Below are 14,624 nucleotides of genomic sequence, written 5' to 3'. Positions count from 1 at the left end.
ATATATTTTATGTGACAATGTTTCAATATATAGCATTTTATAGATTTTTATTGTATGTATATATTCAATTGTCATATTTTGTCAGGCTATAAAGCTTTTGCCAGTGCAAATGAAGTAAATTGAATGTGACCATCGATAAATATTAAAAGGTGTCAAATGCTGTCAAACATACAGTTCAATAAATAAAAAATTTATTTACAAAAATATTAGTATCAGTACTTGGTATCAACAGATACTCTAGGCATCTGTATCAGATCGGTGTTATAAAAGTGATCGGTGTGCATCAACCCTAGGTAGCATTTTGAGCCCTGGTGATGTTGTCCGTAGCCCTATTTTCAGAAATTCCGCCTAAAGGTACATGCCCAAGTAAATGGAAGATTGCTCCACTTCTACAAGGTCAATTTGCATGTTCTTGGTATCTAGGAACATCTAGGGACCTGGGGGTATGTATTCCAAGTGTCAGAAATATTGTGTCTGTTACTAGGCTTGAGTAAATTGTGATGAAACAACAGAGAATATAAATTATGATTTGTTTTTGCATCCTTGCCGGTGAATAACACAACACCATGTTACAATTGTGCAACCACTGAGCTCATTCATCACCTTCTTGAGATCAAGTGTACATCTAAGCAAATTAATAAAGGAAATATGATTAAACAGAAGGATTTGTAGATACAGTAATAAATTATAACCCATTTTAATTATAAATTCATATTTGTCCTTGAACTTGACCTTATTACCAAATCATACATTTATGGATAGGGGGAAAGCTCCCCTTTCCAATGGGAGTGTTAAATCTGGATTTAACCTCATTTCCTTGTGGTTTTAAGATAAAAGAGATAGAATTAGCATTTTTCCGTTAAATTCTTATTTTTGGTAAATCTTAAAAACATCGGTAAACAAACGTGGTGCTGAAAATATACACTTTGACTGCTGTTTTGATAGGGCTAGGTTCTTTACTCTTGGCTACATTTGAAAAAGAAACAACATTAATTAATACGGTCTGTATTGATCGATTTATGATAAAAGCTCTCTCTGTCTGTGTGTGTTGAGCTGCGTCTGGTGCCCTCCACTGTTCAATGGCCTGTGCTCTAAATGTGTGTGTGTATGAGTAGTGTGTGTTTGTCTGTGTGTGTGAGTAGTATGTGTGTGTGTGTTTGTGCGTGCACCCTCAGTCCTCCATGATGTGTTGACGTCTTTGCTGTAGTGTATACTGTATCTGACTGTGGTAGACGACGCTTGTATCGTCTGCACTAACTAGAACCTGTTGACTTGTCTTGTTCTGTTGTTGCCAATCACACCTTTTCCCTTGCCTTTTCTTCTGTTGTCCTTTCTTCCCCTCCCATCCTCTCTTCTTTCCCTCCCATCATCTCCTCGTCGTTCTCCCATCCTCTCGTCATCGTCTCCTCACCTCCACCCATCCTCTCATTGTCATCCGCCTGTTGGGTTCTTTCTCCTACCTCCTCCATCCTCTCTCTCATCTACTCCATGCGTCTGCTTGATGTGGTCCTGTAGGCTCCGTCCTGTGCATGGCACCCTCGGGAGGCATGGGTAGGTCATCTCTCTCTCTCTCTCTCTCTCTCTCTCTCTCTCTCTCTCTTCTCTCTCTCTCTCTCTCTCTCTCTCTCTCTCTCTCTCACTCTCTCTCTCTCTCTCTCTCTCTCTCTCTCCTCTCTATCTCAGTAATGGGTGGCTGTGCATGTTGCATGTCGCTGCCGTCGGGACAAAACCTCATAACTCCATTTTTTGAATTTTTTTTTTATTATATAAATCAACTCCGTAGATCATCCTCCATATGTGTGTGTGGGTTTTACAAAGTTTAAACAATGGGAAAGCATTAAACCGATCATCTGTCTAAACCTCCTAACTCTATTCACCCTCAAATCTGTGTTAGTTTTTTTCATCTGCTGAAAAGTTGGGTTTTTGGAGTTATGAGGTTTTGTCCCGACAGCAGCGATGTGCTACTTTGTGATTGGGCAGACAGAAAAAGGTCTGATAGCCTTATGAATCAAACTGGGTTATTGATAAAGTGTTGCTTCTATAATCCATATACTGTAAGCATCCTGTCTGTGTGTGTGTGTCTGCTTCCTCCCTTCTGTATCCTGCTTCTGGATTCATGCCCATTTCCAATTGACTTACCACAACTTCTGCTTTCAGTTTCTGCAAGTCTGCAAACATACCTGGTGTACATGCATGCGTGTGTGTGTGTGTGTGTGTGTGTGTGCGCGTGCATGCATGTGTCTCTCTCTGTCTGTCTGTCTATCTATTTGTCTGCACATCTTGTGTGCACCAGCTCATGTATCTGAGGGAGTGTGGCCGGTTACTAGGCATGGCTTGCTTTGCAGTAAGCCTCCATCCTGTGTCTTATAGGGTTAATGAAGGCCCTGGCCCCGCCCACAGCAGAGGGCTGCTGGGAGAGGCGAGACTGGAGTAACTACAGGCACCCCCCCAGCCACCTCCTGTCAATGCCGCGACTCACTGGTGAGGGGAATCCCTGGGTCTCCTGTCCTCGGCCCCTACCTGTATCTCCTTGAATGCCCCCCCAGAGCTCCCGTGGAGCTGTCAGGAACGGCCAATAGGGAATGGGAAGCTCCATAAAGCTGCATTTGGGGAACGTGCCAACATTATGGGAAATACCCATTTCCTCTCTGTGCGTTCAATAGAAAGCTATCTGGCTGCTTTCGGATGGCTTTCTACTGAACACACACAGAGGAAATTGGTATCTATCTATTCCCCATAATGTTGGTGTATTTATTATCATTAATTATTATCATTTAACTCAGAGATTGTTGGTGTTCTTTACACCTTTACACTTGTACACTGTCAATTGAGAGATTTTAGAGGTTTTCAATATTTTTCTAAGATATATTTAAAGGTAGACTCTGTAATGCTGTCAAACAGTGACCTCTAGACAAAAGTGCTCCGCTTGGTATTGCACTTTGTTTACTTTCTTTGTTTATGTCGGTTGGAGTTAATAACTTATTCTACTGTGAATACTGAAATCATACCCAAGCATCAGAAAAAGAAAATGTAACAAAGCGCAATACCAAGAGGGGCTCTTTTACCTAGAGGTCGCTGTTTGACAACCTTACAGATACTACCTTTAAGGCATTTCTGCTTTATTTTGACAATACAGGGTAGAGAGACAGGAAATATGGGATAGAGAGAGAAACAAAGGTCCTGGGCGGGATTCAAACCCAGGACGTTGCGTGACATCACATGGTATGTGCCTGAGCTCAGTGAGTCACCAGGGTGACCAGTCTGAACTCTCCCCACACCACAGCAGTTGAAAGCCACTGGTATAGACCTCCAAACCTCACCAGGTGTGTTTGTGTGTGCGTGTGCGCACGCATTTTTGTGTATGTATGCATAATCAGCTGTTTGTATGCATTCCCTGCCATTCCTGTCTTTGTTCTTCATGCATATCCCATTTGATCTCCTCCAATATGCTGATGATATGATGCTGGTTTTTAAAAACACTTTTCAATCAGCATAGACAGGAATTTATTAATTTAATGATATGTTGGATATACATATATACTGTATGCAATTCATTGTATGCACACATTTTAATGTCTTCAATATCCTCCTATTCTACATTGTGAATTGCATTTGCTTCAATGTAGGCATTTGCATGTAGTTTCCTCCCGATAGACTGGGAAGTCGTCTATTACAAGCAGCAGGGAGGGGAGAACTAATGGAATAAGCTGATTTAAAAGCATGTCAGAACAATGCCCCAACGATCAATATCATAATCCATCTGTCAATGATATATTTAGAGAAAAAGCCTTCACGGGTTGCCTCCGACGGACGCTTCTTGAGCCGTCACAGGGCCACGTCGTGATTACAGAAGGTAGAGGGATTGATTATGCAGAGCCGGCATGTGGCCGTTAAGTTAGGAGGACACGGCTGAAGGACAATTTGGTGAGTGTCGCTAGAAATAGTAGTTGATTTATCCGAGATTGTGGGATACAAATCAAATTTCATAGCAATTTCCTCCCGCTATACAATCTTCATTTTGAGATAAGAAGTGACAAACGAGAGTTATATTCTAGTTAATACCGTTGGTTTTGTGTGAGGTCACTGAAAGAGCATTTGCTTCTTTCTTCTCTTATTGTTCATTTGCTTGCCTGCCTTCACATGCCTCCTGCTCATATGAATACAATGATCAGATGCCTTCGTCTGATTGGATTGTATATATTGCCATATTTTGTTAACCGCCATTAGTCACGGAGGAACACATTTCTTTACGTTTTTAGAAACGGGTCAGCTTTTCTCCCAGCGGAAATTTTCCTCATCCTGGCAACGTCGCACGACTTGTTGCCACAACGTTTGTGCTCCTCCACATTTTGCCATGGTAACCATATCATTCCTGTCCCCCCCTCCTCCCTGCCCACATCCTCGTTCTCTTGTCTTTCGTCTGACTCGCCTGAATAAAAGTTCCCATGATGCACGGTGCTGCCACCTCCACTGTTTCCTCGGCCTCGACCCCAGTTCCTTTCGCTGAATCTGCCTCCTCCAATCAGGTTTGGCCTTTTATTTTGGGTTCTATCTTTTTGTTGTAGCTGTAGATTCTCAGTCCTCTGTCTGTGGTCTCTTCTTTTTTCTTAGGAAATAACACCTGACTATGATTTCACACGTTGTATGTTCACATTTCATCTGTCCTCACTCTTCAGTCTTAATGTTATGTGAGCGAATGAAAACAGACCATTTATTTTGAGACAAACCTTGAAATAGCTGTTTTCATTAATGGTCTTATCTCCTGTTGTTGAGCCATACAGTATCACGCTACCCCTGTCCGTCTCAGTTGACACTATTGCTCTTGTGTACAATATGGACATACATTATGTGGCGTCTGGCACACAAGTCGCTACCGTCCTCTCAAATGAAGAGTTATTCAGGACACCTTTGCCTCTGTCCTCCATCACATCTCAAACATGTCAAGCCAATGACACTTAAGATCTGTAAGGCCCACTTATTGATACGTTTCTCGCTATCTGTTAATTCTTAGACCCCCTCGTTTGACAGATTACTGTAATATTTGATTTAGCACAGAGTGTTACAAGAGTCCTACCATCTAGAAGTGGTGAAATAATAGTTTGAAACCGACTGTACACCCACTATCCATTTGCTAATTATACTGATTGGAAAATAAAAACATAGTGAAATTAAAGGTGTGCTTTCTTTTTGGGGGTTGGACCTTCTCAAGGACAACAGAAATGTTTGCAGTTGCACCATCATGAATACAATATTAATACAAGTTTTATAAAAGGAAAAGAAAACTGCCAGAACACAATGATGCATCAGTATTCTACCTGGCCAGTCGAGGACCAGGTTTAAACTCATCAGTATTCTACCTGGCCAGGCCAGTCGAGGACCAGGTTTAAACTAATCAGTATTCTACCTGGCCAGTCGAGGACCAGGTTTAAACTCATCAGTATTCTACCTGGCCAGGCCAGTCGAGGACCAGGTTTAAACTAATCAGTATTCTACCTGGCCAGTCGAGGACCAGGTTTAAACTCATCAGTATTCTACCTGGCCAGGCCAGTCGAGGACCAGGTTTAAACTCATCAGTATTCTACCTGGCCAGTCGAGGACCAGGTTTAAACTCATCAGTATTCTACCTGGCCAGTCGAGGACCAGGTTTAAACTAATCAGTATTCTACCTGGCCAGTCGAGGACCAGGTTTAAACTAATCAGTATTCTACCTGGCCAGTCGAGGACCAGGTTTAAACTCATCAGTATTCTACCTGGCCAGTCGAGGACCAGGTTTAAACTCATCAGTATTCTACCTGGCCAGTCGAGGACCAGGTTTAAACTTGTGTTTAAGTGAAACAACAGGTATCATCCAGTATCTACCACCACCCTGGCCTGCTGCCATCACCTCAGTTTAAATAGAAAAAATGGGTTAGAAAATTGTTTAAGCTAAAAATGTCTTGCTTTTATGAACGGCTTAACATCAAGAACATGTTGTACACTTAACTTAATGATCTCTGTTCTGAAATATGGTGTATTAATTCACACAGTTCTCTGTTTATTGTTCCTCCTTCCTTCCTTCCTTCCTTCCTTCCTTCCTTCCTTCCTTCCTTCCTTCCTTCCTTCCTTCCTTCCTTCCTTCCTTCCTTCCTTCCTTCCTTCCTTCCTTCCTTCCTTCCTTCCTTCCTTCCTTCCTTCCTTCCTTCCAGTAGATCCTTCGGAGGTACTGAGCGCCGACCCAGTGGATCTTCACTGCATCCCCATGGAAACCCACTTCAGCTCCGTCCCCAAGCTGCTGCTGGCGGCTCCTGTGTCCCTGGGCTCAGTAAGCCTCTCACCAAACCCCACTTAAAGCGCTACCGACCAACCGTCCTCTAGTGTCCATCTCACCCTCTGCACCCCATCCCCCCCAAACCCCCACGGCAATCACCTATCTGAATGCAGCAAACGAGTGCCTGACCTACGGCACAGTGTTGAGTGGAAAACGTGAAGCTCGTTTTGAGAAATTCACGTCATTTAAAAGTTAAGAAACCGCCTATTGATATTTACACACTGCAATATGTAAAGCTCGGACCCGTTACCGGTGATACGAGCCGGTCGTTCTTGACGCATACCGACTTTGAGGAGCAGGCTGAGCGATGAGAGGTCCCTTTTGCTCTTCACAGCCATATACGCCCACATCTTAAGATATACACGGTGCACACAAACACACACTGTTCAGAGACGGCAGACCCCTTTGTGGGTTGGAGACACTATTTGAGGCGTGATGTCTGTTCCAAAGTGAGCAAGTCTAAATGGCTGATTACGAGATGCTCCTCCCAAGAGGAACGCATGGATTGATCCACGTTATCTTTTGTCACTTGAGAAGAAATGTAGTGTTTTTTTCATATCATGTTTACGTTTCAAGACGGCTAGAGTTTTAATGTCTCGATTTCAACTGTATGACGTTACACCACTCACTTTTTCAGGGTCTATACTTGCATCTTTGCCTGATGAAATATTTTGTCTCTTCATTTTGTTTGTGCCTTTTGATTTTGCCGCTCGACCATAGAGGAGACTTCACGATCTATTAGAAGACTTACAGCTCACAATGGAACAATCTTTACTTTACGTACCATTTAAGACAATATTCATGATTCCAACAGTACAGTTTATATCTCCTACAGTATACTAAGACAATTCTATACTTAGTGGTTTCCCCATAAATTAAAAAAAAAAAAACAGTTCTTAATTATTCTTCAACGATTCTCTTCATTTTCCCATCTCTCTGGAAATGGAGTTAAAACGGATGAGACTTTGCATTTTGTTGTAACGCTCACAGTGTTTTAGTATTACTATTTATAAAGTCATATTGTCTAACTTATGAAGCTGTATCATAGATATTGTAACTCAAAGGGAGCCGAGTTGAGACGCCCTTTCAAGAATGTGGTCCTTTATTCCAGGAGAGAGAGAGATAAAAAAAACTGCTTTAAGCAGGTGAGCTAACGTACTGTATGTAAAGGCCTGTGTTGTCTGGTTAACTCCCCACTCCAAGTCATTTTGAAACGACTAATTTACTTTGACATGAAGTGTCTTGAGTGATGATGTCTTGATCAGTGGTCGGTTTATTGGAATGTGTTAATTAATTGTATGATGATTGATGAGCCATCTGTGTGGCTGTGGGAGAGAGGTTTGTTTTTGATATTTGCCATGAATCTCCCGTGATTTGAAATCCAAAACTTGTGCAATGTACAGAAAGGACAATCTGCTGGATGTACTGTAGCTGAGAGCACCTCTCGTCACGGGCTCTCTGTACGACGGACTCCCTTTTCTCAAATCTGATTGTAAGATCACACTGAAACCAAAAAGATTGACATCAGAACTAAAGTGAAAGATTTCTTGAACTTGTACCTGTACAGCTAATGGTAGAACTACTGCAGATATTGGAAGCAGAATTTGTTTGCCGTATTTGTGCCATTAACCGCCGCCCCCCCCACACCAAAGTCTGTACGTGCCAATTAGTGACGTCTGCCAGCAACAGCTCTACTTAACTCCATATCTGAACTATCCTTCCAAATTAACACGTTTCCTTGTCTGATGTCAATGTGTACAATACGCTACAATAGCAGTTGCTTGGTGTATTTTGCTACTCTCACGAGGCTCTTGGAGTGAGTCAAGTGGCACAAGGTTTCCACGTCCCACAGCTCTTCAGGGAGAAAGCTTAGAACTTGAAAATCGTCCCGTCCTGACGTTGAAAATGTGTCGTCGTTTTCTCTGACCGTGTTTTTTTTTTTTTTTTTTTTAAGTCGCCAGACTCTAAACGCCAACGGCCACAGTGATTACGATCAGGACTTTAGTGGAGGGCCAGACGATAGGGGTATCAGTGATTACGATCAGGACTTTAGTGGAGGGCCAGACGATAGGGGTATCAGTGATTACGATCAGGACTTTAGTGGAGGACGATAGGGGTATCAGTGATTATGATCAGGACTTTAGTGGAGGACGATAGGGGTATCAGTGATTATGATCAGGACTTTAGTGGAGGACGATAGGGGTATCAGTGATTATGATCAGGACTTTAGTGGAGGACGATAGGGGTATCAGTGATTATGAGCAGGACTTTAGTGGAGGACGATAGGGGTATCAGTGATTATGATCAGGACTTTAGTGGAGGACGATAGGGGTATCAGTGATTATGATCAGGACTTTAGTGGAGGACGATAGGGGTATCAGTGATTATGAGCAGGACTTTAGTGGAGGACGATAGGGGTATCAGTGATTATGAGCAGGACTTTAGTGGAGGACGATAGGGGTATCAGTGATTATGAGCAGGACTTTAGTGGAGGACGATAGGGGTATCAGTGATTATGAGCAGGACTTTAGTGGAGGACGATAGGGGTATCAGTGATTATGAGCAGGACTTTAGTGGAGGACGATAGGGGTATCAGTGATTATGAGCAGGACTTTAGTGGAGGACGATAGGGGTATCAGTGATTATGAGCAGGACTTTAGTGGAGGACGATAGGGGTATCAGTGATTATGAGCAGGACTTTAGTGGAGGACGATAGGGGTATCAGTGATTATAAGCAGGACTTTAGTGGAGGACGATAGGGGTATCGACAGAAAGAAGAACTGACCTGTTTGATGTCCGCCGGTGAACATTCCCCTTGCCGGTCGGATATTTGTCTTAAGAGTCCATCTAGGAATATTTAAATTAAATGGAATGGAATGACTGTGGATATCAGGTTGACACCACCTCTGAATCAGGTTTGAATGTGCTTCCCCTTGAGTTTGTTTTCAAGTCTCCTCTTGTCCCATACACTGAACAGCCCCAGTCCTTAGAAACACCTTGTTATCTAGCACTGTTATCATAACAGTAAGTTGTGTGTCTGTCGTTTCTTCTGTGAGACAGCTGTGCTGCCTCTTCTCTTTAGTAGTGTGAAAAAGAAAAAAAAGGTTATACTAATACTCTCACACTGAGTTGTGTTCATACGTAAAATGTGTTGGAAAAATACATTGAATCACATATTGGGTTTTAGGTGAAAATGTTAAGAAATGTTTTAAGCATTTTTCCTCCGAGAGTTTGTTCTTGTTCGAGTCATGTTATTGTGCGGTGATTGTATCTTAATGCAAAAGCTCTGAACATGCCCATCCAAAAGACATGGCATGTTGAAATGTAACGGTTCACTATATATAGACTTATTTCTAAGAGGTCACGTTAATACCATGACATGTCGATACTGTGTTAAGAAATATTAAGGTATGTGTATTGTTATATAGATTTATATTTAACATTGATGGGTGGTGTGACTACTTTTAGAAGAAGTATCCGTGGGCAAATGCAGTCCCTGCAGTTTTTTTTAATATATATAATTTCTTTGAAGAATTGAAAACAGTAAATAGGCCTCTTCTTAATCAATTAAATTGATTATTAGAATGTCGGGACAAATCGATTTGTCTATACGTCTCTTACAGCTTTGAAGGACTTGCATTGCCCCCGCCCCCTCCTCCTCCTCCTGTCTGTCCTCTGTGTTTTCCTGTCACATGATCATGCCTTTACCAACTGTTATTCAGCTGGAATAAGAAAATACTTGATTAATAAACTGTGCCTCCTCGTGGGGCCTTTTGAATTGAATAGAAGACCATAGTTAGCTAGGGCAATCGCCATCCTTTCTTAAGTGTCTCTCTCCCTCCCTCTCTCTTTCTCCCTCTCTCTCGTATACCTGATTTAGAAAAATCATCAACATGCTTTTCTTCAGGCCCCATCATACCTTGTCACACAGTCATGGGCCACACACTATATGTCCATGTAAATTATATTATGCAAATGTTCTGATCATTGCGGGTAATGATGAGCAGACCTTTTAGCATGTGGACAGATCATCTAATCGTGGGCTCTGGGTCAATATTCGCAAAGCCTCTTTCATAGTGGGAGTACTGATTTAGAGTTGGCTTAAAGCTGCAGTGGGCAACTTCAGATAAATTATAATAATTCATAATTATTAGTGAGTTCACCTTCCCAGCAGAAATAGAGCAAACTCTGCATCACTTTTTAATCCAATGCACAAGCATATAGGTTTTTCACAGACTCCCAGAGGCACCAGCAGCTGACATTTTTTTAATAAAAAAATATTTCCCAGCCTCTGATCTGAAGGTACACACGATGTGCAAAACCACCTGCCAAACTTACTATATTTCTGCTGGGCAGGTAAAATCACTTTTGCTAAATTGCCTACTGCAGCTTTAAGTCTGGTAGTTTGAATAGGGAGACTCAGACAAGTGGTCCTGGTCACTGATCAACACTCCTGCTCTTTGAGGCTTTGTGAGCATGGGGCTCTGTTCTCCGGGACACAGACAAAGGGGCCTTACTTAATCATTGTATAAAGATGTGATTGCTATCTATGAAAATAACTATTAGTAGTTAATACATTTTATTTGACATAATAAATCTAAGCATGAAAATAAAAATCCTCATTTATACATACGTAATTGATAGTTTGTCTAAACTGACAGTAAAAAAAAATAATACGCAAATTTACATTTGTATCTTTACAATGATAGTCATTGTTAATAATAGTTGCTGTTGCTATGGCAACAAAATGACAACATGGCTACCTTTGTATTATCTTAATTGTGAATTATTTCACATTAATTGAAATAAGGTACAACACTAACTTATTCAGAAAGGGAATGTCTAGTTAGATTGTCTTGGATTGCAACACGATTTAATATTTTGTATGGAAAAACAGATAAATCCTTATAATATCCAAAGGTCCTTTGGGGAGATCAGGTGTTTATTTTTGTTTTTTTTAATGGGTCTTAATCCTCTTATTTTTTTTTTATTTTTTTTGTACATTGTTTTTTCTTTGTCAAAAGTAAGAATGGATTTAAGCTTTTAAAGCAAACACCTACCGGTCAGGGTGGCAAAGAGACTTCTGAACTATAAGCAAGATATAAATAATTCAACTTCATCAATGAAATGAAAGGGCACTTATTTAGGATTTAATTTAGGATACTGTCCTTTGCTTAACGTCTATACACAGGTGGCAGCTTTTAGTATCCACTACTATTATTTGGTCGCCTTTGCACCTATTTCACAGATTTCTTGGGAGTGGTTCAACAGAAGTCTCTTTCCAGCCTGGCCTGCCCAGCTGTGCTGGGTGATGTCAGTTCTCGCTGGGGTGTACGAATGTGTGATATTCACCTTGTTTGCACTTATGTACATAACTAAGTCAAAATATTCCAAATTTATTTTGAATAAATATAGAGAAAAGAACTGATAAAAAAGAATCAACCGACTGTATTGCTAAAAAAATAAGCTAAGACATATACAGTTATCATTTTAATACAATATGAAAAGATTGTCTTGAGAAATCTATGACTTTTTGTTCTGTTTGCTAGAGCTCTACTCTTTGCAAAGCATGACATTGCCTCGCTGTAAAATATAGTATGGTTTATGTTAAAGGAAGCAGAGGTTTTTTGTTATACCAATATTTATCAAAGCCGTTTTTATTGGTCGAGGTATATCTGATCTTGAAATCACTTGTCACTGGTAATGCAATGATTTGCCAAATCCGTAATTCGATTTGACCTAGATTTTTAAATCACAATTCAATTAGATTTTCTTGTTTGTTTGTTTCTTGTTTTTTCTCTGATTAATGGCTGAGCTGCTGTTGGATTATCAATTGTGAAAGAAAATCACTTGCCCCCCCCAATCACCCCCCCCCCCCCCCTCTCACAAATATATATAGGCTATGCAATTGTTATTAGAATGCTTACAAATCTTTATGCACTCGTGCAAACGTTTTTGAAAATACAACGATGTGAAATGTCCATTCAAGTCGATCACGTTACAAATTAAGGCATAGCACTAAAATAAATCAAATAGAAACTGCCTCTATATACAGTAGACACCTTTAAACATCCATGCAGCCGTGCTGGATTGCCAGTTGTGGCAATTCCCAAAATATACAATTTGATCAAATATTTCAAGGTTCATGATTTAGTTATTGAACGCTTGCTATCTTTGATGCTCAATTTCAATACAGACTTGTTGACACCTCTACTTGTGACAGCAGTATCTGTGACTCTCCTCTGTAATTTATAAGATCAAACTGAACTGGTGCAGAACAAACAAAAGACAAAGCTCAGCCGGACCCAGTCCGCACCTTAGGCCTCATTCACATCTAATCAGACAATGCAGGGAGAAAACTCAAGTTTCCCCTCAGGGTAGTTTCCTCTTTTGAATGAGGGGTAGTTTCCTCTTTTGAATGAGGGGTAGTTTCCTCTTTTGAATGAGGGGTAGTTTCTTCTTTTGAATGAGGGGTAGTTTCCTCTTTTGAATGAGGGGTAGTTTCCTCTTTTGAACGAGGGGTAGTTTCCTCTTTTGAATGAGGGGTAGTTTCCTCTTTTGAATGAGGGGTAGTTTCCTCTTTTGAATGAGGGGTAGTTTCCTCTTTTGAATGAGGGGTAGTTTCTTCTTTTGAATGAGGGGTAGTTTCTTCTTTTGAATTAGGGGTATTTTCTTCTTTTGAATGAGGGGTAGTTTCCTCTTGAAGGAGGGGTAGTTTCTTCTTTTGAAGGAGGGGTAGTTTCCTCTTTTGAATGATTTTTTTTTTATTTTTTTAAGCTCACAGCATGATGTCACACAAATGGCCCATCTACACAAACACACAATCCTGCGGCGAGGTGCTGCATTGTCTGATTAGATATGAATGGTCCTTAGATTGTCAGCAGTAATGCAACATACAGTGTGTAGTATAGCCCTAGACTCGAGTATAGTCCACCTGCAGGCCATCTGAAGAATGGCAGCTGAGAAAAATAAAATAAATAAAGACGAAGAGGATCCTGTATCAAGATCAGAGGATAGGAAATGCAAATAGTGTGAGATGTGCATTACATTCCGATTCATTTCTATTCTGTTTGTCAAAAGCTGTTATTCTTTGCTCACTCATCACCACTATCCAAAACAACAATAAATCTGAATTCTCCTTAGGATATTATATTTTATCAAACATAAACAAGACCCAGTCATCTGACGTTACTCTTGTAACACAAACATCCCTTACAAAAGGTTTTATCATCCAAACTTGTACATTCGATGCTTTTCAACTGCTCTTGAAGCCAATGATTTTGTTGCCATGGCACTCGTCCTAGTGGTGTAGCCTCAGCCCTGTGAAGTGATCGAATGCCCTAGAATGGTAGAAAGTAGGAGTCTGATCAGAGATTATGGTGTTTGGTTATATGAGCCTATGTACCTGAAAACCACCAAAATTGCCGTCTCCCCTACTTTACCTTTCCCAGCGTTGTGAATGTGTCAATATGAGAAGAAATGCTTGTGGAGAAGCTCTCTGATGTGGTCTCACTTAGAATTTGAAACTACCAACAACTGGATTGTGCTTTTAATTTGAAATCTTATTTGAAATCAATTTAGGTGTTGTGCCTTCATTCTTCTGATATATTACATGTGTGTGTTTCTCCCTGTATTTCTTACATTTGAAATTTGTTTTCCTCGTCACACAAAAACGGCACTTGCAAATTAGTGCCTGTAGAATTTGTCCCTTTAACTGGAGCCCCGTTAATTGAGTTGGGGGGCCGTCATGGAGTCGGGTGAGTTGAGTGCCGGGCTACATAGCAACCGGAGAGGAAAGGTAGCGAGGGCCAAGACTGTTCAGGACAAAGCCATATGAAAACCTCCTCTTGTTGCCACTCTAGGACAAACTTGAAAGTCACTGCTTTGTTTCCTCGTAGCCTATCTTTTCACTGTTATTTTGCTCGTGCTTGTATGTGCTGCCGTGCTAAATGTCTTGTTTATTTTTTGCTGTGTATGAATATCAGAGGTAGGTTACTGTGCCGATGATGATGATGATGATGATGACTTCTGCTGTTTTCAATTTACTTTTAATAAAGCACTTCAATGGCGATCCCTTTGTGGTACAGTACATTTCATTGCCTAACTTGTTTTTAATTTTTTTGCATAGCCTATAATTGAACCCTTGCACAGAAGAACCATATAAGTCTGTTTTGACAGCCCCTGTGTATTAAAATTAATCACTTTGAGTGTGAATGTTATATATCACCATAAAGTACTCAACTTCTACTGTCTTTAACTATGAATGAACACAACACTAACTCACCATCTTTAGATAATGAAGTACTCAACCTCTACT

At 40.7% G+C, this 14,624-nt stretch overlaps 1 protein-coding gene across 7 annotated transcripts in view; it reads left to right on the top strand.

The window, feature by feature from the left end:
• The window catches only part of mbnl3 (muscleblind-like splicing regulator 3), an 84,965-nt gene extending 70,587 nt beyond the window's left edge, over positions 1-14,378 (top strand). For 3 of the 7 annotated variants that reach the window (XM_084331320.1, XM_084331321.1, XM_084331319.1), the window contains exons 8-10: positions 1,516-1,551; positions 2,371-2,481; positions 6,186-14,378. In XM_084331320.1, coding sequence (XP_084187446.1) covers positions 1,516-1,551; positions 2,371-2,481; positions 6,186-6,328 — 290 coding nt within the window. In that variant the 3' untranslated portion in view covers positions 6,329-14,378. Of the gene's footprint in view, positions 1-1,515; positions 1,552-2,370; positions 2,482-4,440; positions 4,527-6,185 lie in introns of all 7 variants that reach the window. The other 4 variants (XM_084331323.1, XM_084331324.1, XM_084331325.1 and 1 more) reach the window with 4 other exon arrangements.
• Positions 14,379-14,624: the final 246 nt, after the last annotated feature.

Source organism: Notolepis coatsorum (assembly GCF_963971535.1).
Source record: "Notolepis coatsorum genome assembly, chromosome: 16".
Lineage (NCBI taxonomy): Eukaryota > Metazoa > Chordata > Actinopteri > Aulopiformes > Paralepididae > Notolepis > Notolepis coatsorum.
This window is presented reverse-complemented; position numbering and strand designations above follow the sequence as displayed.